The 26,371-nt window shown below is 45.4% G+C and overlaps 1 protein-coding gene across 2 annotated transcripts in view; it reads left to right on the top strand.

Moving 5' to 3' along the window:
* The window catches only part of p4ha3 (prolyl 4-hydroxylase, alpha polypeptide III), a 116,687-nt gene that overhangs the window by 24,814 nt on the left and 65,502 nt on the right, over positions 1–26,371 (top strand). For both annotated transcript variants that reach the window (XM_072477149.1, XM_072477148.1), the window contains exons 4-7: positions 3,261–3,410; positions 12,846–12,897; positions 15,711–15,874; positions 18,480–18,656. In XM_072477149.1, the coding sequence (XP_072333250.1) occupies positions 3,261–3,410; positions 12,846–12,897; positions 15,711–15,874; positions 18,480–18,656 (543 nt within the window). The remainder of the gene's footprint in view (positions 1–3,260; positions 3,411–12,845; positions 12,898–15,710; positions 15,875–18,479; positions 18,657–26,371) is intronic.

Here is a 26,371-nt window from a genome sequence, read left to right as displayed (position 1 = left end):
AATTAATTCATGGGATGTGGGCGTCCCTGGCTGGGCCAGCATTTATTACCCACCCCTGAGGGCATTGCAGAGTGAACCACATTGCTGTGGATCCGGAGTCACGTGTAGGTCGGACCGGGGTTAAGGACAATAGATTTCCATCCCTAAAAGAAATGAGTGAACCAGATGGTTTTTTTCAACCATGGTTTCACGGTCATTAGACTTTTAATTCTAGGTGTTCTTATTGAATTCAAATTTCACCATCTGCTCGGGTCCCCAGAGCATTACCCAGGGTCTGCTGGATTACTAGTCCAGCGGCAATACCACTATGCCACCACCGTAAACAGTGCCTATGGCATTTTAAGTTGCTCGCTGGCGGTGCCACCAGGGACACCACAGTATGTTTGCGTGTGTGTGTGTGTGTGTGTGTGTGTGTGTGGGGTGGGGGTGGGGGTGGGGGTGGGGGGGGGGTCACCTTCGGTGGAACCAAAAGACCTCACCAGCAGGAAGGGACAACAATTCAGCCCAAAAGCAGAGATAGTTGAGAAATAATGTACTGTTCTTCTTCAGTTTTCTGCCAGATGGCAGGCCCTTGGAGATTATTTGCCAAACCACAGCAAAGGGCTGTGTTTTTTTGACTGCAGCTGCAGCGAGGAATTCAAAACACAAACTTTATGCAATTGGCAAGTCAAAATCCTTGCTTTTTCAGTTCTAGATACCGGACCATAAATTCACCTCAGATAATAGCGTTCATGTCAATAAAAAATCGGGCACGTTCAAATTGGCTACTAATTCCCAATAACACATTTTGCACTGCCATTGAGGTGGATTCATACCTCACTACCTTCCTCCTAAATTATTCAATGATTTTACCCATCTATTCCATTTCATCAAACCAGCATGATTTGCTACACAGTTTTACACAAAATGTTCCAGCGATGGTAAAAGTGATGTCATCCGACTGGATTTGTGTCAGTTGAGGTCTTGAACTGAATCATTTCCAATCTATCTCCATAGCAAACTTACTTTCTTAGTTTTTGCCAGATGAAGTGATTTGCAATTTACCAACATCACATTAGTGGCTTGTTTTTCATTGTGAATCCATCTGTTCCTAATCACAGACTTGGGGATTGTTTTGTGTCTGTGTTGGAGGCTCATTTAATCACATATCTAGTTGCAAAGATGCCCTCTTAAAAAAAAAAGAGATTTTTTAACTTAATTAGACCTTCATTTGATTGATCAGAATTACCATTTTCTTTGGTTCCCCCTCAACGAAAGGAAGATGCATGTATTCTGAATTCGAAATCCAAAATTGGGATCACTTGCAAATCGAAAAGCTTTCTGATTAGATAAAGAAACTCTGAACTTGGCAATAAATTAGAGCTTTTCTTTCCTCAAAATAAGTGCTTGAAGCAGAATCATGTGCTACCGATATTGATCAGCTTCAGAGTAGCATGAACATCACTCAGTGTTAATTGGATCTTGAACATAGAGTAAAGAAAATTGTTGAGATATTAGATTGCTTTTGCTTCTCGCTAATGTTCAGGTTCAGTGTAACGGTGGAAATAGTGAATTTCTCTACTGAAGGGTTGTTCATCATTCTTAGTTTATATCATATTACTTCCATGTCCGCAGAAATGGTCTTGATTCTGCTCACTTCCCACTACTACCATGTTTTCCCGGAATCCCTGCTTGTCACCTAGATATTCTCTCCCTCTTACATCAAATAGCAGTAAAATTTCACAGCATAATGCTGGAGAGTTAACTAGCAGCTTGTCCAGAGTGAACTGCGTCAGCAGTTTTGTGCTTATTAAAATGTTATCTGGGTAGCCGCTGGTGGAACTATCAGGTAACTGGTTAGTCAGAGTGCAGTTTAACTACCCAGAGGTGACCTCCTGTTGGCAGATTGGGCGGCCTGTGCTCCAGGCAGGCCTCAAGCCCTCTGTGCCTGGAACGCTGTAGATGGTTTCCCCCACAATCCCCACCCACACCCACACAGTGGTGACCTGGCCTGCAAGATTGTGTTTTACTTTGGGTTTTTAAAAGGTTGGAGAGAGGGCACCTCCATTTTAAAACGTCCTCACTTACCTTCCACTGCAGCGCTCTACCCCTATCAGGCTGCGAGGTCTTTCATTGGCCTCCAGCTTTGATAACCAGCTTTAGGTCAATTAAGGAGGAATGTGGGGCGGGGCGGGCGGCCGGGGGGGGGGGGGGGGGGGGGGGGTGCACCAGATACATTCTCAACATCTGTTTCCTGCCCCAAAGGGAAAATCCCGTTCTTCAAACTTCCTGGCCTGTATTTCCCAGTCATTCATGTCGACGGGATCTTCCAGTCCTGCTGACGACGCACCCCCACCACGTCTTTCTCGGTGGCGAGGGGTGAATTCAACGGGAAACCCTGTTTGTCATGATATTCAGGTAAACATCATGGTGCAAACAGACACATACATACTGATGGCCAGATCAACGGACCAATCAACACACACACAACACCACAGTCAATCACAGGCAAGAGCATACACACTACAAAACAGGGAACACGACACTTCCCGTGCATTCCAGCAGGAGACAGCTCAGGGCACAGAGCTCACAGCAAGCCACTCAGACACCCACCATGTGCTGAGTGCCACTCCAAGATGGTGTTAGGAATAGGTCCACAGATTCAAGGGTTATGATCGAACCTCAGTAACCAGTTTACCACTGTAAATATATGTTAGTAATAAAACTGAATTGTACCATTCGCAACCGTGTTGGTTCGTCTGTGTAGCAGAGCACCCAACACATCATGTATGCTCTTGCCTGTGATTGGCTGTGGTGTTGTGTGTGTGTTGATTGGTCCTTTGATCTGTCCATCAGTATGTATGTCTGTTTGCACCATGATGCTTACCTGAATATCATGACACTGTTGACAATAGTGAGACCAGAAGATCCCACCATTGGCCATATCCGTGTGACACCCACACATTCTGTCAAATTTGAAAAGCAAGTGAATTTTATAAAGGCCAACTTAAAAATGACATTTTTGAATGAATGTACAAATCACATTTTATAGAAATAAAATATACACATATATAGCTTTATATAGAAAGCATTCTTATATAGCTTAATATAAACATTCCAACATTACATAACAATCATATTTAGTTGACCATGAATATTCTTCTATAACTTTACACAATTATATTTAAAAGCTTTCTTATATAACCTACTTACTCACTGGGCATTATGACACCATTTTAAAATATATATTTAAATTCACATTTTACGTGTTATATTCCCAGGTTGCCTATGATATAGGTGACTACTATCACTCAGTTACTTGGCTGGAAGAAGCAGTCACACTTTTCCGACAAAGTATAGGAATTTGGAACACGGAGGACCAAGGAAGTCTTGAGGAAGCTCTTGATCATCTGGCCTTTTCCCATTACATGGTAAGCAGGACATGTTGAAGGTCAAATTTGTTTGGTGGGAGGACAAGTATTGAGAACATAATAAAAGAAAATTACTTGCGGATGCTGGAATCTGAAACAAAAGCAGAAAAGGCTGGACAATCCCAGCAGGTCTGACAGCATCTGTGGAGAGACAGAGAATCATCCAGACTCGAAATGCTAGCTCCCTTCTCTCTCCACAGATGCTGTCAGACCACCAGAGATTGTCCAGTATTTTCTGTTTTTGTTTGAGAACATAATACCTGTCATGTGAGAATTATTTAAATGATTAATGATGGCTCCGCGATACTTTGGTGAGAAGTTTGACCAGACAGGGTGCTGAGTTTGTTGAAGTCAAGTTTGCAACATATCTTTGATTGGAATACTTTAGTTTTGACTTTCGAGTGGCAACAAATAAAATAGTTTGAAATATTGGAGAGTGCTTTCCTAAGAGCACTCCTGTTCATCGCAGAAAAGAAAGCTGTCATCCCAATGACTTAAAAGTGGAAAGCACTTTAGGACACTAAAGTGGTTAGCACTGCTGCCTCACAACACCAGGGACCCAGGTTCAATTCCAGCCTTGGGTGACTGTGTAGAGTTTGCACATTCGCCCCGTGTCTGTGTGGCTCTAATCCGTGGTTTGGTTTCCTCCCACAGTCCAGAATGTGCAGGTTAGGTGGATTGGCCATGCTAAAAATTGCCCCTTAGTGTCCAGGGAAGTGTAGGTTAGGGAATGGGGGTAGGGCTGGTTGGGCGGTAGTGGGCTTAGATGGGCTGCTCTTTTAGAGGGTCAGTACAGATTTGATGGGCCGAATGGCCTCCTTCTACACTGTAGGTATTCTATGATACTATGTCAAAGATGCTGTTTAACTGCAGCTTGTTGATTTTGTTGAATCTTCGGGAATTTAATATGTTTTCAGTTACAGTAGTTTGAAATTATACTCCAAGGAGCTAAATGTAGGGAAGCACGAGAAAAACAAAATATAAAACTCAATGAGCAGTCAGACAATAAATCACAACAGTTTGAAGACTGTCACAGACATTGGCCGGGATTTTCCAGCCCCTCCTGCCTCTGGGATTTTCCGGTCCCGCCGAAAGTCAATGGACTTTTGGCTGGCCTGCCGCATCCCTTGCAAGGGGTCCCAGCACACCGGGGCTGGAAAATCCCAATCATTATTCCCGCCGAATTGAAGCTATTTCACACGCGGAATACTGACAATCCCAGCAATCACCATTAGGTATATATCTATAATGTATCAAACATTTTATGCTATTTTATGCCACTTCCTGTCTGGAAAACCTTACATCCTGTTTCCAACTTTCTCCGTTATAAATTCCTATATATTAATAATGGAAACTTCTTCAGGTGAAGAGGTTGCATTGCAATGCAACTTACTGCCAGTGGAGGTACTGCAGCAGCTGGGTTGTGTCAATCCTCGGGTGAGAAAATGGGGTTGGTTAATGCCCAAATGCAGCACCAAAATTTCACCTACAGCATGAATGCTTGCAAACCACGCCAGACACCACATTGGTGCAGGTGTTAGTGTGTGCAGCGAAGGTCTGTTGGAAGTTTGCACAGCAGGCAGATCGTGAACCTCGTGTTGATGTAATGCTAGGGCGGCATGGTAGCACAATGGTTAGCACGGTTGCTTCACAGCGCCAGGGACCCGGGTTCGGGTCACTGTCTGTGCGGAGTCTGCACGTTCTCCACGTGGCTGCGTGGGTTTCCTCCAGGTGATCCGGTAACCTCCCACAAGTCCTGAAAGACGTGCTTGTTAGGTGAATTGGACATTCTGAATTCTTCCTCAGTGTACCCAAACAGGCACCGGAGTGTGGCGATTAGAGGATTTTCACAGAAATTTCATTGCAGTGTTAATGTAAGCCTACTTGTGACACTAATAAAGATTATTATTACAGTGATGCCATTTTGGACCTTGCACTATTGCACGCACATTCATCAGCAGGAAGGACCCCCCTCCCCCAGCAGTGGTAGTTAAAGGGATAAACAGCTATTTACCAATTTGTTGATGGTTGATTTCTTCCTGTTGTTGCTTCAATTCTACAAGAGTTTGGTGCTTTCTATAGTTGATTGAAGTTTCAAATGTCTCTGGGGAGCAGCATGGTAGGTACTGAAGGGTTCTTTGCTGACTTCAAGTTCTGCTCAAACCAGTTGCTCCAAGAGATGGGCGGCTGAATCATTGTTTGGATGAGAAGGTAGGGCCAGAGGTAGGTGGGCCTTCAAGATTCGCTGCCATGCATCGTGGAGGCTTGTCGCCATGGTCCCAGCCTGAGGCAAATTTTAAAGATACAAGTTCAGGGTGGAGGGAGGGGGTGATGCCTCCCAACCTGCAAACATTGCCAATGTTTTTAAAAATGTATTCTTTCATGAGATGTGTGCATCACTGGCAAGGCCAGCAACTGTTGCCCGTGCCTAATTGCCATTGAACTAAGTGGCTTACAAGACAGTTAAGAATCATCCACACAACTGTGGAGTCACATGTAGGGAAGACCAGGTAAGAATGGCAGATTTCCTTCCCTGAAGGACATTGGTGAATCAGATAGGGTTTTTTTTATGATACTCGATGATAGTTTCATGGTCACCCATTACTGAGACTAATTTCCAGTATCAAATTGTTTTATTAATTGAGTTTAAATCAGCCGCCATGGTGGGACTTGAACCCATGTCCCCAGCAGCCTGATACTGGAAATAAAATCCAGCTCAGTGCTGATACTCCCCTTGCTTAGAGAATGAACAAAGGCCATGCAGACAAGCACAAGTTGATGGAAGTGGAGGAAAGAGGAGGTGGGGGAGAAGAGGCACGAGGCCCTATCTCTTCAGGGTGATCAGGAGCATGTTTTTCAAATATTAATTAATTCATGGGATGTGGGAATTGCTTCAGTCCAGCATTTGTTACCCATCCGTTATTTCCCTTGAGAAGCTGGGGACGAGCTGCCTTCTTGAATCGCTGGCAGTCCTTCTGTAACTACACCCACCATGCTGTTAGGGAGGGAGATCCGTGAAATCTCCCGGATTAGATATGAGGCCGGACTGATGAAGATCGTTGGTAGGTGAGTGATGGGATTTGAGAAGTGCAGAAGATGGGACATGATATTTGAAGACACATTCACTGACCTCAACCACTTGAGTGAAGTCATTACACTTATTGTGGTTTTGCAGGCCAGCTGAGTGTTTCCGGCATGTTCTGTTCTTATTTCAGATTTCCATTATCTGTAGTATTTTGCTTTTGGTTATAAGTTAGGTCGCTGGGTCAAAATTCTGGCACTCTGTTGTTATGGGCCAGGTTTTAGAGAACCCCAAAATGTTTCATGGAGTTCAACCGACCCACAACTTTTAATAGATTGTGGTGTGGGAAGCACACGGCGTACTCTCCAGGTGTGATACAGCAGAAATGGACAAATGGTTTTTAAAATAAAACAATGTTTATTCTATGAACTCAAATTAACCTTTTAAAAACAAATATTGAATATCTTAACACCCATTACTTTAAAGATAACCCCAAAAGACTACAACACTAAATAATCCTTCAAACTGTTCCTTTAAACATCCAAAAGACTTCAAACCTTCAAAAATAAGAACACACCAGGTTACATTCAATATATTTATAGTCCTTGGATTGCAGACATCAACAGACCAACTCTGTGTTTCATCCTGCAGCTCACAGTAAAACACACAGACACTCCCAGCTGCCTTCTCAAAACTGAAACCAAAAAGCAGAAGTGAGCTCAGCTCCCCCCACCCTCTGACATCACTTCAGTAATATGATCAGCTCCATTTCTTAAAGGTACGTTGCTTAAACATCCATTTCTTAAAGGTACTCTCACATGACACTGTCCCTAACAGCATTGTGGGTGTACCTACATCACATGGACTGCAGCGGTTCAAGAAGGCAGCTCACTACCATCTTCTCAAGGACAATTAGGGATGGGCAGTAAGTGCTGGCCTAGCCAGCGAAGCCCACATCCCATGAATTAATAAATAAAAATGAAAGCAGAAGTATCTGTATTTAGGCTTTATTGCGTGGCAGCAGTATGAACATTAAAATGTAATGAAATGTTTTGCATAATGTTTCATAGAATTGTCAATCTGAAAAATGTTAATTCGATGCCTGAAGCAGATTTTCTTGCTCGGTTTCTGTTAGTGAGAAATTAGCTCAAATTTGTAGCTATATCAGACATTTATGGCAATTTTGAGGTAGTTTCAGTTTTTTTTTTACTGTTTATCTCAATAGCTAGTTTGAAAATGGCAAAGCAAATGGTATTTAAAGCGCAAGAGGGTAGCCAGGGAAAGGGTTGGCCCACTCAAAGGACAGGGGAGGAATCTATGCGGGGAGCCAGAGGAAATGGGCGAGGCACTGAATGAGTACTTGGCATCAGTGTTGACCAAAGAGAAGGACTTGGTGGATGATGAATCTGGGGAAGGGTGTGTAGACTGGGTCACACTGAGATCAAAAAGGAGGTGTTGGGTGTCTTGAAAAACATTAAGGTAGATAAGTCTACCTGATGGTATCTACCCCAGAATATTGAGGGAGGTAAGGGAGGAAATTGCTGGGGCATTTTGGAAAGTCTATTACAGGTGGGAAATATACAGTGAATGGCAGAACCCTGAAGGGTATTGACAGGCAAAAGGATCTGGGTGTACAGGACCACAGGCCACTGAAAGTGGCATCGCAGGTGGAGAAGGTAGTCAATAAGGCATACAGCATGCTTACCTTCATTGGTCGGGGCATTGAGTATAGAAATTGGCAAGTCATGCTGCAGCTGTATAGAACCTTGGACGAAATTCTCCCTCAACGGCGCGATGTCCGCCGACTGGCGCCCAAATCGGCACCAATCAGATGGGCATCGCGCCGCCCCAAAGGTGCGGAATGCTCCGCATCTTTGGGGGCCGAGCCCCAACATTGAGGGGCTAGGCCGACGCCAGAGGGATTTCCGCCCCGCCAGCTGGCGGAAATGGCGTTTGTTGCCCCGCCAGCTGGCGCGGAAATGCGGCGCATGCGCGGGAGCGTCAGCAGCCGCTAACAGTTTCCCAGCGCATGCGCGGGAGTGTCAGCGGCCGCTGACAGTTTCCCGCGCATGCGCAGTGGAGGGAGTCTCTTCCGCCTCCGCCATGGTGGAGACCGTTGCGGAGGCGGAAGGGAAAGAGTGCCCCCACGACACAGGGCCGCCTGCGGATCGGTGGGCCCCGATCGCGGGCCAGGCCACCGTGGGGGCACCCCCTGGGGTCAGATCGCCCCGCGCCCCCCCCAGGACCCCGGAGCCCGCCCACGCCGCCTGGTCCCGCCGGTAAATACCAGGTTTAATTTACGCCGGCGGGACAGGCAATTTCTGGGCGGGTCTTCGGACCATCCGGGCCGGAGAATTGAGCGGGTGGTCCCGCCAACCGGCGCGGCCCGATTCCCGCCCCCGCCCAATCTCCGGTACCGGAGACTTCGGCGGGGGCAGGGGCGGGATTCACGGCGGCCAGCGGCCATTCTCCGACCCGGCGGGGGGTCGGAGAATGACGCCCCTTATTTAGGCCACATTTGGAATATAGTGTTCAATCCTGGTCGCCACACTACCAGAAGGATATGGAGGCTTTGGAGAGGATACAGAAGAGGTTTACCAGGATGCCTGGTATGGAGGGCATTGGCTATGAGGAGAGGTTGGATAAACTTGGTTTGTTCCCACTGGAACGACGGAGGTTGAGGGGGTGACCTGATAGAAGTTGACAAAATTATGAGGGGCGTGGACAGAGTGGATAGTTAGAAGCTTTTTCCCAGTGTGGAAGAGTCAATTACTAGGTGTCATGTGAGAGTACCTTTAAGAAATGGATGTTTCTCAAATAGCTGTAGTGGATGTGCCTTTAAGAAATGGGTGTTTATCAAATAGCTGCAGTGATGTTAGAGTGTGGGTGGAGCTGGGCTGTCTGTCTGTTTTTACTTTCGTTTTTGAGCTGGCAGCTACAGCGTGTGTGTTTAGTTTCGTTTTCAGAGTTGGAGCTGCATCCAGCCAAACAAGGTGTAATTTTGATCTCTCGCTTCATGTAAAAGATTGTCTTCAGATCACTTGCTAATTTAAAAGTGATAACTGCTCTCAGTAGAGAATTTAAACTTGCTGTCTTTGTTAAAGAGAGTATTTGTCTTATGGATATTGCTATATTGCTAGGAAAGATTAAGGGTTACTTATAGAGTACTGTATTCTTTGGGGGAAGTATTTGAGTTGATAGTTGCTGAGATGTTTACTGTGTGTTTATAAAATGTTAACTGGATTCATAGAATAAACATTGTTTTGTTTTAAAAGTACTTTAGATCTCTGTTGCATTAGAGTGTTGTGCTCCCCATAACCAAAATCTATTGAAAGTTGTGGGTCAGGTGAACTCCATGATACACTTTGGGGTTCTCTAAACTCCTGGCCCGCAATATAGGGGACATAGGTTTAAGGTGCGAGGGGCAAAGTTTAGACGAGATGTACGAGAGAAGGCTTTTATACAGAGGGTAGTGGGTGCCTGGAACCCGCTGCCGGAGGAGATAGTGGGAGCAGATACAATAGTGACGTTTAAGGGGCGTCTTGAGAAATACATGAATAAGATAGGAATAGAGGGATATGGACCCCGGAAGTGTAGAATGTTTTAGGTTAGACGGGCAGCATGGTCGACACAGGCTTGGAGGGCCGAAGGGCCTGTTACTGTGCTGTACCTTTCTTTATTCTTTATGTTGAAATACTTTGCACTGTGATGAAAACAAATGTGATCTGGACATTTTGAGGAGAATTGAGGAAAAGAAAAGATACATCATTTGACAGATATTGAGATCATAAAACAGATGTTGAGATGCATTATAGAGGGTAGCATTGGAATTATATTGGCGAGGGATTGAAATGTGGCCCGAAGAAGATGTGTAAGATGTTCTGGCTCCTGTGGTTTCCCTTTTTTACCAGCAGTTGATTTTCCCCCATTTCTGTTGAGCTGTGTTCAGAGACAACACTAACCATGAGATCCAGTTCGTCTTGTCTGACGTGAAGATACGTTTTTATTATTCTCTTAGAAAAGATTATGGATAATACCACAGTGCAACATATTTTCTTGTGCTGGATTTATTCAAGTCTGACATGGTTGGGTCCATTTTATCAAGAGAGAGGCCCCATATCAGTTTTCCAGTGGCAGCAAAACTCCCTTGTTTAAGTCGGAGGGCGGAAGGAGCTGATGCCGAATTCCCAGTCACCGCTGGCAACGGGATGTCCATTGGGCTCATTAATGGATCAACTGACACCCACTATCCCTGAGCTCACCACGATTCAGTGCTGACTCAGACACTAAACGGGAGCAGCATGGCTTTCCTGCCGAGGGAGAGGGTTGCCAGGTGTCTCCTGGGAGCGGGGGTTCCCTCAGTATCAGGCACTCTGTGCCAGATCGCGGGACCCAGCATCAGCAGAGAGGCGAGGGATGCTGAAAGCCAACCATTAGCCACTTAATACTTTTAGACCCCCTCCCACCCCAGCCGCAAAACTGACAGGGATGCAGTGCCATTTTTCGGCTGGTAGGCGGATGAGACCTCCATCAGGCCAACTAAATCCAGTTCCTCGTATGTGTTAATCGTAAAAGAGAAAGGAATAAGGTATCATCTGTCTGATGTGAACTAATTTGTTTTTATGACGATGGACTCTCATTGTTTCCATTTTTCGGATTACGGCGCTGAGGACCCGGGTTCGAATCCCAGACCTGGGTCACTGTCTTTGTGGAGTTTGCACATTCTCCCTGTGTCTGCGTGGGTTTCACCCCCACAACTCAAAGATGTGCAGGTTAGGTGGATTGGCCATGCTTAATTGCCCTTTAATTGGATAAATAAATAAATAAATAAAATAATTTCCATTTTTCACTAGCACCCAGAATTGCTTCAATCATGTAGTCTTCAAGGGTGACCCTTGAGTTGCCCCATTCATTGCTATGAAAGCAAGAGTTCTAGCTAAACTAGGAGGCTGCTTCATAGACATCAGCATCTGAAGCAGCTCAATACCCACATTAGGTACCTCCGGATAAACAGTTACGATCCCTGTAGAAAGAAATCCCAATGATGCCAATGGAAAGGAAACTACTGGACATGATTTCACTTTAAAAATGTTTTACTGTAACAGACCATCTAAAATTAACGTAGTTCAAACATTAATTAAGAGGAAAAGGTATTTCAAACAAAGAGGTCAGTATTACTTAGTGTAGTCAATACAGCAACGATACGTCTAACATACAAGCAACGTACTACTTTGCGCATGAATGTGCCACCACAGGCAATCTCACAGCCTTTCCAACTCTCACTTCCCAGCCAATTGTTTTGGCCCATTGCATTCACCAACAACCCTACTCCATCTGAAGCCATCTGACATGGTTAGCACCAACAAGGGCTCTGGTCGGTGCTGGAAACAATGAAACAGCAGCAATGGGTCTCATCCAATCCACAATCCTTTGACTCCGTCTTCACCTCTCTGCTCTTTCCAACTGTATAACATAGAGTAACACAGTCTCTGTTCTATTCTCAAAGACCTGCTTTAACAGTTCGAAGATCGCCAAACAGAAAGCTGTTCCATTCAGAGAGAACCTTGCTTGTTTCCTCTTCACATAAGTTCTCAGTGAGTTCAGAACTGCCAAACAGAAAACACAGGCTAACCGAACCCCATTGTAATTAGCTTTCGATTTATCCTTTGCTTCTTAGCTGTTCACTCCCATGGCAATTTCTGGTCACATGGGTATTTCTTGGAAACTAATAATGTCATAATCAGGAAACCAAGTAACCCCTCTTTCAGAATACTCTCCAGTTCACTTTGGTCTTAAAGGGGACATTGCACAAAAGATGTTTCCCAACGCAGGGATCATCAAACACCCCATAGACTAGCTTGAAGTCTCTGCTTTCCTTGAGATTAATTTTGCTGCGTGTGCCTTCCAAAGCCTGTATCATTGTAGCTGAACAGTGTGTGAGTGGAGACCTGGGGTGTCATTCTCCGCCGGCGGGAGTCTCCGTTTTGCCGGCGCCCGGTGGTTTCCCGACGGCGTGGGGCTGCCCCACAATGGGAAACCCCATTGACCGGCCGGTGTTACGGAGACTCCCGCCGGCCGGTCGGGGCAGAAATGTGGCGGGGCGGGATGGAGAATTTCGCCCCTGAAATGGAAATATTTTCAGTCAAAAAATACTTTTGCATATTATTTTTATATAAATACTCTGCGTTGCTTCACATTTTCCAAAGAACAATTTTTTATTCCAGGATGCACTTCAGAACAACTTAGAATGTCATCGCTGTCAGAAATGTTTTAACAGTACCTAGTTTCTTTTCCCCGTCTTTTTTTTTTAGTCAGTGCAATACAGTGGGCGTCTTTCTGTGCTGTAACATTTCTATGGTTCGAGATCTAAAAAAGGAACAATGGTGTAATGTTGCTCATGTCTTATTTTTCAGACAGGAAATGTTGGTAACGCAGTGACTCTATCTAAAGAACTACTACAGCTGGGTAAGCGTTGAGAAAATCTTTATTTTCTTCAGTTTTTCAGGGCAGGATTTCCCGACCCTTTCCTCTGGCGGGATCTTCCGGCTCTATTGAAGGTGATCCCCCTCCCCCCACCCTGCACCCCCTCCCCTCACGCAGCGAGTTCCCCGGCGGCAGGACGGGCGATCCATACAGAATGCGCATAAGTCCTGGTGGGACCAGAAGATTCGGCTGGTGGCCAATGGCGTGTCGCCTCTGTCAGCGGAAAACAGACTGTGTGGGGGGCGGGGGCCAATCCCAGCCGCGGTTTCTCCATGTCAAACAGCAAGCTCATTCAAAACTGCCACTTCTTACTTTTCACGGCTTCACATCTTCAGCATGTTTAGACATTTTTGGACTCTCAACTCTCCTTGCTAAATAAGCCTTCAAAAAGATTGGTTCCCAACTTTTTCCATTCTGTCGACATTTTTACCGTCAGTCCTCTGAATTCTAATTGCGCATTTCTCAGTTCCAAATTATACCATTTTATACTCTGCTTTCTCGGTGTTGAGGTCAGCAGTCTCTTGCTCCAGTTCATCCCTCCACACAGGTTCAAACCTGTGCGACTCCTTGTACCTTCCCACCTTTTCCAATGTCCTAAAATTTTCAAACCCTTAAAAGTGAAGCTGACATCTCCTAATCACTACTTTCTGATGCACAGGTACTTTTTCTTCTCTTTCAATCTTGATTGCCTTGGGGGCTCTCCAACACGAGAAGACCTATTTTTTTACTTTGTTTCTCTAATGAAAGAGGTTACAGTTTTTTGCAGACCAACTCACAAGAGTGGGTCTCACAAGTTGGTCAGCACGGTGGCACATGGTTCACACCGCTGCCTCACAGCTCCTGGGTCCTGGGTTCAATTCCAGCCCGGGTGACTGTCTGTGTAGAGTTTGCACGTTCTCCCTGTGTCTGCGTGGGTTTCCTCCGGGTGCTCCGGATTCCTCCCACAGTCCAAAGATGCCCAGTTTAGGTGGATGGCCGTGCTAAATTTCCCCGTAGTGTCCAAAACGTTAGGTGGGGTTACTGGGTTACGGGGATAGGGTGGAGGAATGGGATTAAGCAGGGTGCTCTTTCCAAGGCCCAGTGCAGATTCGATGGGCTGAATGGCCTCCTTCTGCACTGTAAATGGAAGCAAAATTTAAAACGTCACTTTTCAAAAACGAAATTTGAATTTGAAAAAAATCCTGTTTCACTATTTTGAAATATGTAGCAAAGTGTGAGACCCAGAAATAGACACTTTTTTCACGTGACGTAAAGCAAAATAATTATCGGCCTGGAATTTCCTCCAAGCCAGTCGTGTTGTGGTGCTGTATTTTAGGTCGAAGTGTAGTGGAAAGCCCAATTACATGCAATTAAATCTGCATTATAATTCTGGATGTGGGTAGCCCGGTGACACAGCGGTTAGCACTGCTGCCTCATAGCGCCATGGACCTGGGTTTGATTCTGGCCTTGAGTGACTGTGTGGAGTTTGCACTTTCTCCCTGTGTCTGCATGGGTTACCTCCGGGTGCTCCAGTTTCCTCCCACAGTCCAAAGATGGGCAGGTTAGGTGGGTTTGCCATGCTAAATTGCCCCTTAGTGTCCAAAGGTTCGGTGGAGTTACAGGGCCAGGGCAGGGTAGTGGACTTTGGTAGGGTGCGCTTTTGGAGGGTCAGTGCAGACTCGATGGGCCGAAAGGCCTCCTTCTGCTTTTGGGATTCTATGATGAGCTGAACAGTTCATCACTACATTGACTGTGTTTTGTGTGGTTGCATTTGATTCTCCCCAGTCAGTTTTAAAAATTTGATCTAATGATTGGTTATTGTGCATGAGTATTTTTACATTGAGGTGATGATGATTTTGGGCAAGCAATGCGCACCTCCCTTCTGGTACTTCCAAAAGTTCAAAATTTGCAGATGGTACGGTGGCACAGTGGTTAGCACTGCTGCCTCACGGCACCGAGGACCCAGATTCGATCCTGTCCCCGGGTCACTGTCCATGTGGAGTTTGCACATTCTCCCCGTGTCTGCATTGGTCTTACCCCCACAACCCAAAAAGATGTGCAGCGTAGGTGGATTGGCCACGCTAAAATTGCCCCTTAATTGGAAAAAAATAATTAGGTACTTTAAATAAACAAAAAAGTTCAAAATTTGATTGACCATGAGCTGGAGTGGAATAGTCATTGCAGAAGCATTTTCTCCTTACCATTCTGCCTTGAGAATTCTCAATGGATTCTGTCCAAGCCTCAAAATAATGCAATGCTGCTTAATGTAAATGTCTAGGTATCTTTCAACATAGCCGTAATATATAAATGGGAGTCGGTTAGCTCAGTTGGCTGGACAGCTGGTTTGTGATACAGAGCAATGCCAACAGCGTGGGTTCAATTCCCATACCAGCTGAGGTTACCATGAAAGCCCCACCTTCTCAACCTTGTCCCTCACCTGAGGTGTGGTGTCCCTCACCTGAGGTGTGGTGACCCTCAGGTTAAATCACCACCAGTCAGCCTTCTTTCCCTCTTGAAAGGAACCTATTGTCCTATGGCACTGTGGCAACTTATGATTTATAAATAGGGTTTGCTTGTTCTGTGAGAGGAAACCTTGTTCAGATAATAACTTGTGGTAAAACGGATTAATGGCAAAACCACACAATGTGCAAATCATTAATGTAAAAAAAACAGTGCATAGCTTCATGGCAGGCGCTGTTTGCTCCAAAATATTTAAATATTACATTTTCTGCTTCATAATAAAGTAAGAATTTGTGCATCTTATCTACATTTGTACTATTTAAAATCTAGTTGTTCAGCTGATCTCTTGTCAACAGACTCAAAGAATAAGAGAATTGCCAAGAACATATTGAAGTATGAAAAAATCTTGCAAGCATCTTTAGATGCTGCGCCAAAGGAAATTGTGCTTCAGAGACCAAATGTGACTCACCTGCTTACAAGAGACACCTATGAATCATTGTGTCAAAGGCTGGGCTCACAGGTAACGGCTTGGCCTCTTGGTCCTAATGCAGACTTACTTGAACTTATTGCCATTTTCAATACCTTCTAATTCATGAGGGCTTTAAAGTCCTCACCTTTTTCCATTGAAATCTAAATTCCCAGTTTAACACACCCTGGAATACTGTGAATAATGTTGTTCCCCTTATCCAAGGAAAGATATACTGGCATTAGAGCAGTCCAGAGAAGGGGCAGCACGGTTTCATAGTGGTTAGCACAGTTGCTTCACAGCTCCAGGGTCCCAGGTTCGATTCCCCACTGGGTCACTGTCTGTGCGGAGTCTGCACGTTCTCCCCGTGTCTGCGTGGGTTTCCTCCGGGTGCTCCGGTTTCCTCCCACGAGTCCAAAGATGTGCGGGTTAGGTGGATTGGCCATGTTAAATTGCCCTTAGTGTCCAAAAAGGTTAAGTGGGGGTTGCGGGGTTAGGGTAGAGACGTGGGCGTGAGTAGGGTGCTCTTTGTAAGTACCGGTGCAGATTTGATGGGCCGAATGGCCTCCTGCACTGTAAATTCTATTTTTTTTTTAATTTCACTGGGTTGATCCCGGTTTGGAGGGATTTTCTTATGAGGAGGGGTTGAGTAGGTTGGGCCTGTATTCATTGGAGTTTAGAAGAATGAGAGGTGACCTTATTGAGACATATAGGATTCTCAGGGGGCTTGACATGGTAGATGCTGAGAGGATGTTTCCTCTTGTGGGAGAGTCTAGGATCAGAGGGCATCATCTCCGAGTAATGTGTCACCCATTCAAGACAGAGATGAGGAGGAATTTCATTTCTTAGAGGGTAGTGAATCTGTGGAATTCTTTACCGCAGAGAGCTGGAGAGGCTGTGTCGTTACGTATGTTCGAGGCTGAGATAGACAGATTTTTAATCAGAAAGGGAATCTAGGGGATAAGGTGGGAAAGAGGAGGTGATGATTATCACATCAGATCAGTCATGATCTCATCGAATGGTGGAGCAGTCTCGCTGGGCCGAGTGGCCTACTTCTGCTCCTGTGTCTTATGGTCAGCCATTATAACCTGCACCTTCATTCATTACGTTCTTCCATTTCAGTTCCACTTTCCTGCACTATTCCTCTATATTTCTTAATTTCCATTAGTATACAAAACTCAGGGCAGAATTCTCCATTCCAGCGGCTAATTGCTGTTGCCAACGGAGAATCCGGGAAAATCGGCTCGAACCCCTCACTAATTCTGGTACCGGTGACGGGTAGCCCAGGCGCCACATGAACCACCCTCAGATCGTGCGGAATACGGCCGGAGAATTGCCAGGTCCCGGTCCACACAGGGCTGATGGCCTGCACCGGAAAACATGCCGCCGGCCATGCTGGAGCCCTAACCGCCCACTCCACCCCCTATCCACCCTCTACCACTCCCCCCAGTCCTAGCAGAAGCACCCTGGCCAGCGGCATGGATCCCGTACGTGTGTGGTGCCGCTGAACACTGTCCGCAGCTGGCATGCCGGGTTCCCGACCTCTGGGACCACATGTGGCCCATGCCATTGGGAACTCGGCCCTTCGGGGGCGGAGCATGTCAGGCGGGCCGGCCGATGACTCGCCAACAATGGCACTGCAACTACGCGCGTCCCGATGACACCGACTTGGAGGTGGCAGAGCATCGCAAACCGGCGACAAACCGCCGCCTGCCACGATTCTGACGTCGGAAGCCATTCTCCGCTTGATCACCAATCCCGATTTGGCGTCGGGCTACGGAGAATTCCGCCCCCAATTTCAATTACAAACTTGAATATGTTCAACGACCGAGCATCTATAGTGCTCTGGGGTAAAGAATTCCAACAATCGATAACTTCTTGAGTGAAGATATTTCTCCTTTTATCTCAGCCCTGAATGTTAACCCCTTATTCTGAAATTGTGACATTTGCATTACATAAAGGATTAAGTCTTCAAATTGACCAATATTTTTAAAAAGAGTACTTTTTTTTCCACAAGTGTTGCATGTGAATTTCAAACAAATTGTAATGTTTAAGAAAACATTTTCACTGGACCTTGATTCCCGTTATAAACCCCTTAAAGTCAAAATGGGAATGGAACTTGGTTGAGTCAAATCTCTCTCCACTCATCCATTGTGTTATTGTATGTGAACTGCTTCCTGTTCTCTGTGTAGCGTTCTGGAACTAAATACAAGAAGGAATTTGAAAGCAACTCGAAATGGCCTCAATAAAAGTATCCCTGATGATGGATACTATGTCTGTGTTAGTTTGCCAACAAGCTTTGGTAGCTCATATTGTAATTTGCGCACAGATTTATATTCAACAGCATCTGAACAAAATGACAGTGTATAATCGTGTTGTGAAGTAATTGGATGTAGCTTATTTGCATGGACATGATGGAAGTAATTTTTAAAGTTTGAGCCTTCATTCTTCCATTAAATTCATTTATTAGTCTATATTCCTCATTATTCTTCAGTATTCATCACTATTCATCTGTACAGTATTCCTTATTATTCCTCTTGATTCCTCATTACTCCTCTGTAATAGTCATTGTTCCTCAGTATACCTCTGTATTCTTCATATTGTTCTGTATTCTTCATTATTTCTCGGTATTCATTGATACTGTGTCTCTCTATTTTAGCCAAAGCATTATCAAGATTCACAACTTTATTGTTCCTATGAGACAAACCTCAGTCCACACCTGATATTACAGCCAGTGAAAAGGGAGATTATAAGCCAGAAGCCATATGTTGTACTGTACCACAAATTTATCAGCGATTCCGAAGCAAAGAGGATAAAGGAAATTGCTGGTCCTTCGGTAAGCTTTCTTTTGCATTCTTGTGAATGTTTAAAATGTCACTGGTATGAATAATCCATCATTATTCTCTTCCAATAAAATGTTGCAAAAAGGGTAAGCTTAGTGTGATTCATGTAGGAATTTCAAATATATTGTATTGTAAGTATTTGGTTAAGTAAGGGTGAAAAGCCTGGGTTAGAATGTGTTTGACCGCTGAAGTCAAGTTTTAAAAGACCCTTAGGTTGAAAGACAACAAAGATTTTGGGAGCCAGGGGTGCAATTAATCATTGTAAAAAGCTTGGGCTAATGCAATTTTGTTTATATTAAGGGAATACCTAGAGAGTTAATTGGTATTCAGCTTGGTGAGATATGATGTAATTGCTGGGTGGAACGAAGGCATTCTTGAGAAAGCATTTTCAGTTCAGTTCTGTTCTGGATGAAGCTGAGACCGGAAGTCAGGTTCTGCTCGCTGCAGGTTAGTTGAAGAAAGATTAACAGTCTTCAAAGAATCGCAGACTTGTCTGAGGACAAGGAGGGGTTGAAACAATCCAACTAAAGCAGCTTTTGAAGACATACAGCCAGAGTTTCTGCATGGGACTTTTCTGTAAAGCAGTGTCAAGAGATCTCTCTTTCTCAAAGAATAACTCACTAAAGCAAGTATTCCTCTGTGTCATTGGCATACAAGATGGATTGAGAGCTGAGATGGTGTTTTTTTTGTTGTTTAAGTGGGAATAAAAATAGCAATTAAGGGTATTATACTCATTATATTATTTTTTAACTTTAGAGTGCCCAATTACTTTTTGCAATTAAGGGGCAATTTAGTGTGGCCAATCCACCTACCCTGCACATCTTTGGATTGTGGGGGTGAGACCCATGCAGACATGGGGAGAATGTGCAAACTCCACACGGACAGTGACCCAGAGCCAGGATCGAACCCGGCACCTCGGTGCCGTGAGGCAGACAGTGCTAACTACTGTGCCACCGTGCTGCCCTATACTCACTGTATTGAGTAGCATCATTTAAGGGGTACTTGTAAACTATTTTCTGGTGTGATGTTAAAGATTTTAATGCTGTGTTAGGAATAAGGTTTGTTTTAATATACCATATCCCTATTTCTTCTTGCAGTCACTCCTGGGGTGAAGTATTCTTTCCTCACAGTCTTACAAAATTCAAATAGAATATTGGGGTTTCTGTACAGTATCCCAGCCATTGCTGGGGTCTGGTCCGGGATCATAATCTCAGCAAATGCTGAAGGTACCTTAAGTGTCAGAAGATAACACAGGGTTAATGAATTATCCCCAAGTATAATTAGACCTTTGGTTGTGATTTCCCTGTAGCCTCATGGTGTAAGTCCATTTCATGTTTGTTGTGCACTAGAAGAATCACCGCCAGCCCAAAAGCATCTTTTTTTTTCTTCTTTTTTTTATAAATTTAGAGTACCCAATTCATTTTTTCCAATTAAGGGGGCAATTTAGCGTGGCCAATCCACCTACCCTGCACATCTTTGGGTTGTGGGGGCGAAACCCACGCAGACAGTGACCCAGAGCCAGGATCGAACCTGGGATCTCAGCGCCGTGAGGCAGCAATGCTAACCACTGCGCCACCGTGCTGCCCCGCCCAAAAGCATCTTGATGGCTGGGCCAGAGTACACATAGCTATACATGTTCCATATTAAGTGGCTGTTCATATGCCCACCCATTATATCCCAGAGGAGCACCCAATAATCCTAAAACCTGCTGTTGTCTTGCTTCCCTAAGTGACACTACTAGTTTGCTGCCAGGTGACGTTTTGCTCATCCTTATTGATTCAGCCTGCAAAAACCCTGTTTCACTTTGGACCTTTGCAGACACAGGAAGCTTATATCCCGTCAGTACTGACTGGATTCTAACTGAAATGTCAGAGACAAAAAAACCTGTATTTCACTGAGCCACTCCAACACCCAGTTGGCATTGTTAGCACGTTAGCTGAGAGGTTTAGGTACTTTCAATATGAGGAGACAGTGCATAGATCCGAACTGAGAAGAAACGTGGGACACGGTGATACAGTGGCCAGCACTGTTGCCTCACAGCGCCAGGGACGCAGGTTCGATTCCGACCTCGGGTGACTTGTCTGTGTGGAGTTTGTATGTTCTCCCTGTCAGTGTGGGTTTCCCCCGGGTGCTCCGGTTTCCAACCACAGTCCAAAGATGTGCAGGTTAGGTGGATTGGCCAGGCTACAATTTGCCCCTCAGTGTCCAACGGTTGGTTGAGATTACGAGATGGGGCGGGTGAGTGGGCCTGGGGTAGGGTGCTCTTTCAGAGAGGGTCGGTGATGACACGATGGGCTGAATGTACTGCTCTGTACAGATTCTATGATGCAATGATTCCCATTCATTTTCAAAGACAGATGTTAATTTTTGTCATATTTAACTGAAGCAGTACTGGATGAGCACAGAAGCTGATCGTTACGCTTGCTCTGATGGATTTTAGTGGATGTGCGGTAACATTTTGACCAGATTCATTCCCAGGGCGGGATCTTCTGGTCCCACCGGCGGCCAATGGCGAGCAGACTTCCTGCCGATAAACACGCCACTCCCAGTGTCTCTTTATTCTCTAGAATATCTAGCATCCAGAGATCGTCAGGTACAAGAGCAGCTCTCAGTTCTTAGGGAACTCAGTACAAGCACATAAGAAAGACACTGACTTATATTTAGCAAGTATGGCAGCCAGCTCAGAACACCGAGTCATAGCCTGTAATTCTTGAGAATCACAATCTATTATCATTATCTGGACTGAGGTTTACTAACTCTAACTGTAATTAAACCATCTGCAAAAATAAACGGCGGCCCCTTATCAAGGGGGTTCAATGGCGGGCGGGATGGGGGGAAAGAATTAGGTGGGAGGCCCAAAAATAATTTTTCATGCCGGTGTGGATTTCCCGCAGGATCTTCCGCTGGTGCCCGGCATGACAGGTCAGGAAACCGGCTGGACTCCAGCATGAAACCCGGTTGCATCCCACTAGCGGGATGGCCACTCAGGCCCGATTTCCCACGGTGCCAGCGGGAAAACACGTTGGTGCGAAACACGTCTGGAACAACGTGGCGTGCAGATGTCTCACTGGAACAATGCCTGCGGCTGCCTCCGGAGTTCAGGGTGGAGGCCGCCAGCAACCCTGGACCCTGGAACACCACAGCAGTGGTTAGGGGGGGGGGTGGCATCTGTATGTGGAACTTCCAGATTCGGTGTCCTGGAGAGGGTTCCATCTTCCAGCCTCAGGAAGTTCCCGGAGATCCATCTTCATTTTCAGGAAGTCCACCTTCTATCTTCAATAGTGGGTCAGTGATGTTGGGCACCTTTTTCCATATGGTGTCCTGATAGGATGCCGGGCTATGTGCCAACAGGCTTGCCCCAACACAGAATACGGCGCAAAACACCCGGTTGTATAATAAGTGAGGTTGGGGCCGGAAGATTTGGCATGTTTTCCCCACGGCCCAGAAGCGGGAAACACTCCACATTCCTGCCTTGCCATTGGAGCTAGATCCAGGATGGGAGGATTCCACCCAAAGAGAAGATAGGGGATATAATGCAACAGATATCTTAACTGTGATATACATGTTGCATTGGTTGCTATAATTACATAGTCTGACAAATTTAAAGGTGCATCTTTGACAGTGTTTTAAAAAAAGCTGATTTAGTCTTTCCACTTCAGTCAAATTGTGACATATTCATGTGCCTATCATCATGTGTGAAATCCTAATTTGGGGCAGGCTGGTGGAGAAAGGTTAAGTGCAGCTGTACTGCTGTATTTACTTTACTCTGATAATCAAACCATACAACTCCTTTTTTAAAAAAATACAAATGCATTTGTTGCATACCTTTGCTAAGGCATGGTGATTCTGGTCCGAGCATACAATCTAGGATTATTTGAACTGGATTTAATTATGTCTGAGTTGGAAAGGAATGGCTGGTTTGTCTCACATTTATAGTCAGCTTTTCAAGGCTGGACACACAAGCTAACGTTCCAGCTTACTCATGTTAAGTGTGAGAATTGCCACCGGGCACCTAAGCTGGGAATGCTGAGTGCATCAAGAATAGAGTTGCTAGTTTCCCTTCATTCATGGCCTGTTCACTCAATATATGTTCAGCGTTGACCTCTCCCCCCCTATTATAACGTCCTGTCATGATGTCCTGTGTAAGAGAGCTCATCGGGGCCCCCATTCTTGGTGCTGACGTCAATCCTCTTTTTGTTACCAAGTTTGGATGAAATCCTAGACGCAGTTGGAAAAGGCAAATAACACGTTATGCAGACACAGGAAACAGATTATCAGTCAAAAGATCTGACAACATGCCAAGCTGGAATCAAATTCGACTATACACATTAGTTGGCTCAATTGATCGGTCTCTGCAGTGAATTAAGCTCCAATGGGAACCAAATAAATCGACCTGCTAGAGGCACATTAAATTGTAGCTACATTTTACTCATCATAGTGATGAACAAAATTGAACTTGTTTTATTTGAGGAGCATGTACCTTTGAAAGAGAAAGGTGCTAATGGAGAGGAAAAGTCAGGAGTTAGTCTCTGGGATAACACAGGCTGCAACTCGATGCAGCTTTGACCAAAAGATACTCCAGACTTTGAAGTAAGTTCAATGTGATTTATTGAACCATTAGCGCAGTTCTCTATGAGTTTGACTCTCCTGCTAATCTTGCTATAGTAACTCAGTCTAACTAACCAGTCTGCTCTAAACCATGTGGTGGGTGCGATGCTTCTGATCTGCCCCTGTCCTTTTTTCTAAGTGTCGCCTGAGGAAAGAGACAGAGCATGTATGCCCTGTCCTTTTATATGGGTTACCCCCTTGTGGTAGTGTCACCTCTGGGTGTCTTGACTGCCCATTGGTCGTGTCCTATTCTATGTGTTCATTAGCTGTATGTCTGCATGTCATGACATCTCCAGTGCTCCCTCTAGTGTTTACTTAGTTGTAGTGTATTTACATTAACCCCTTGTATATTTACAGTGATGTATATCACCACATCTGACACCACGGATTAGTGTCAAACCTTGTTTCACTGAGAGTTCTCCAGTGCTAGTTCCCTGTCCTGCTGGTGTAGAAACATTCAGGGTGTGTCCGATCGTTACCAAATCAACTTAAAATGGCTTCCTCTTCAGCTCTCTTCTTTTTTTGTGGCTATGTTTATTGAGATTCTACATTGTTTTAAACAAAATAACGCAACAAAGTTACAAAATTAGTAGCCAGAGTAAGGAAAGGGGGGGGGGGGGGAAAGAAAAAAATGGCTTAACCCACATGAGCACAGTGTGGAACAAGAGAACAACATCACAATTGGCTTAATACCACCATTAAACAAAACTAGATGCCTGCGTCGCTCCATCAGAGATCGAGGGAGAAACAGGATAAGATCATGCGAACTCGGCAGCATTACAAAATGGCACACATCCCCTCACGCCACACAGCCTCACAAGTAACACGGGAGATCAGCGTGACTGGGTGCGCACTGACATACGCCCCTTTCAACTCCAGCAGCACCAATGTCATCAATGGCCCAGCACAGCCGTCCTTTTCTGGATTTCAGACCACCTGTCCCCATGTAGGAGCCAGGAACAGATTGTCATACCCACCCTTGCAAAAACAAAAGAAAATGAATGGAAACCCCAGATCTATGGGGAGTTATGGGGATACTACATAACGAAGCAAAACCCCAAACCAAGGCCTGAGGCAGAACCACAATTCTAACGAGTGGAGAGGGAGAGAGAACCGGCATCAGTAACAGTACATACAGATTATGGTCAGGCCTGCAGGTCCTCCCAACGCAGAAAAGAAAGGGAAGAAGAGTGAAACAAACAGACCTACTCACTCATCCCACCAGATGACAGCACTCACCTGTGAAGAAGACAAAAGGACACTCAATCAACAAAAGGGGGATATCCCCAACTCCCTCGGGATAACAGGAAAACAGCCACAGCACTGGGCCTGGCCTAGCCCAGCACCAACTGACACACAAGATACTATACTCCCAGGGCCTCCAGCACACCCCAAACATCCTATTGAGCCTGTACCTTTCCAACCAGGTCAGCACGGTAGCACGGTGGTTCACAGCTCCAGGGTCCCAGGTTCGATTCCCGGCTTGGGTCACTGTCTGTGCGGAGTCTGCACGTTCTCCCCGTGTGCGCGTGGGTTTCCTCCTGGTGCTCCGGTTTCCTCCCACAGTCCAAAGATGTGCAGGTTAGGTGGATTGGCTATGCTAAATTGCCCTTAGTGTCCAAAATTGCCCTTAGTGTTGGGTGGGGTTACTGGGTTATGGGGATAGGGTGGAGGTGTGGGCTTGGGTAGGGTGTTCTTTCAAAGACCTGGTGCAGACTCGATGAGCCGAATGGCCTCCTTCTGTAAATTCTATGGAAAAAAAACCTAGTCAAGCCTGTACCGTTCCAGCCCGATCCAGCACAATGCACCATAAGATAGTTATTCTAGTCCTGGCCAAGAGGAGGGGCTCCTCCTCTGCCCTGTGCAATGTGCACTTTTACATGCCTGAAGCAATGGTAGAGGCTCCAATTTTCATTCCCTTACATGGCTGACTCGGTATCTCTCCTGCACTTACTATCTGCTATGGGAATGTTGGAAGGGTTTACAAGTTGATACTCTGTTGATATCTGTTTGTCCACATTATAAATGCACCTTCCATGGCCATCAAAGGATGGAGTAGGACTGAAACCCAGGATTTCTGGCTCACCAGCAGGCATTATGGCTACTGCACCACAAGACTGCCTCTCTTAAAATGACTGCACCTGTGTAATTGTCCTGCAGTAGCAAACAACTACTATTCTGACATTAGTGGGCAGCACGGTAACACAGTGGTTAGCACAGTTGCCTCACAGCTCCTGGGTCCCAGGTTTGATTCCCGGCTTGGGTCACTGTCTGTGTGGAGTATCCCTGGTGTCTGCAAGGGTTTCCTCCGGGTGCTCCGGTTTCCTCCTACAGTCCAAAGATGTGCAGGTTAGGTGGATTGGCCATGATAAATTGCCCTTAGTGTCCAAAAAGGTCAGGTGGGGTTACTGATAGGGATAGGGTGGAGTCATGGGCTTAAGTAGGGTGCTCTTTCCATGAGCTGGTGCAGACTCGATGGGCCGAATGGCCTCCTTCTGCACTGTAAATTCTATGATTCTATGAATAGTTGCAGATAGAAGGCAGCAGGAACTAAGCACCTCACTGGCCAGTAGCAAGGCAGGAAGCTCAATTAAATCTCTCCAGCCACTGGTGGTCCTGTGGCAACACTCAAGGTAGTTATGCTGCAATTAGAAGCTTTCTTGAAACCAGCTTGCAAGCTACACCTGACTTCGACTGCACTGATTCCTTTACATCTGCAGTTCCCATTACCTCCAGAGATAGTGGAAAATTGGGAAAACATATGGGTTATTGAGGGCTGACAGCCTATTTTATTTGGCTGCTGACCAAAATCAGCTGCTTAGCGCGCTATTCCCTCGCTTTTCACAAGATTGTAAGATGGATGAGAAAAACCATTAGGATTCCTTGCCCTGATCTCTCTCTGCACTCACTGAAGCACAGCGCTCGATGTATCTTAACATCCATATCTGGAAGTCCATTCCAAGTTTTGAATAGTGTTTGTGAGAAAACGTTTCCTTATATCAGCCCGTAAGCTGCCTTTTACCATTTTGACTCTGGGCACCATTGCTTGAATGTCATAAACTACTTCAAAATAATGTTGAGGTGGCACCAGACTGTAGAA

Source organism: Scyliorhinus torazame, chromosome 15 (assembly GCF_047496885.1).
Source record: "Scyliorhinus torazame isolate Kashiwa2021f chromosome 15, sScyTor2.1, whole genome shotgun sequence".
Classification (NCBI taxonomy): Eukaryota; Metazoa; Chordata; class Chondrichthyes; order Carcharhiniformes; family Scyliorhinidae; genus Scyliorhinus; species Scyliorhinus torazame.
Note: the sequence above shows the minus strand (reverse complement) of the source record. Positions and strands in the feature narration are given on the sequence as shown.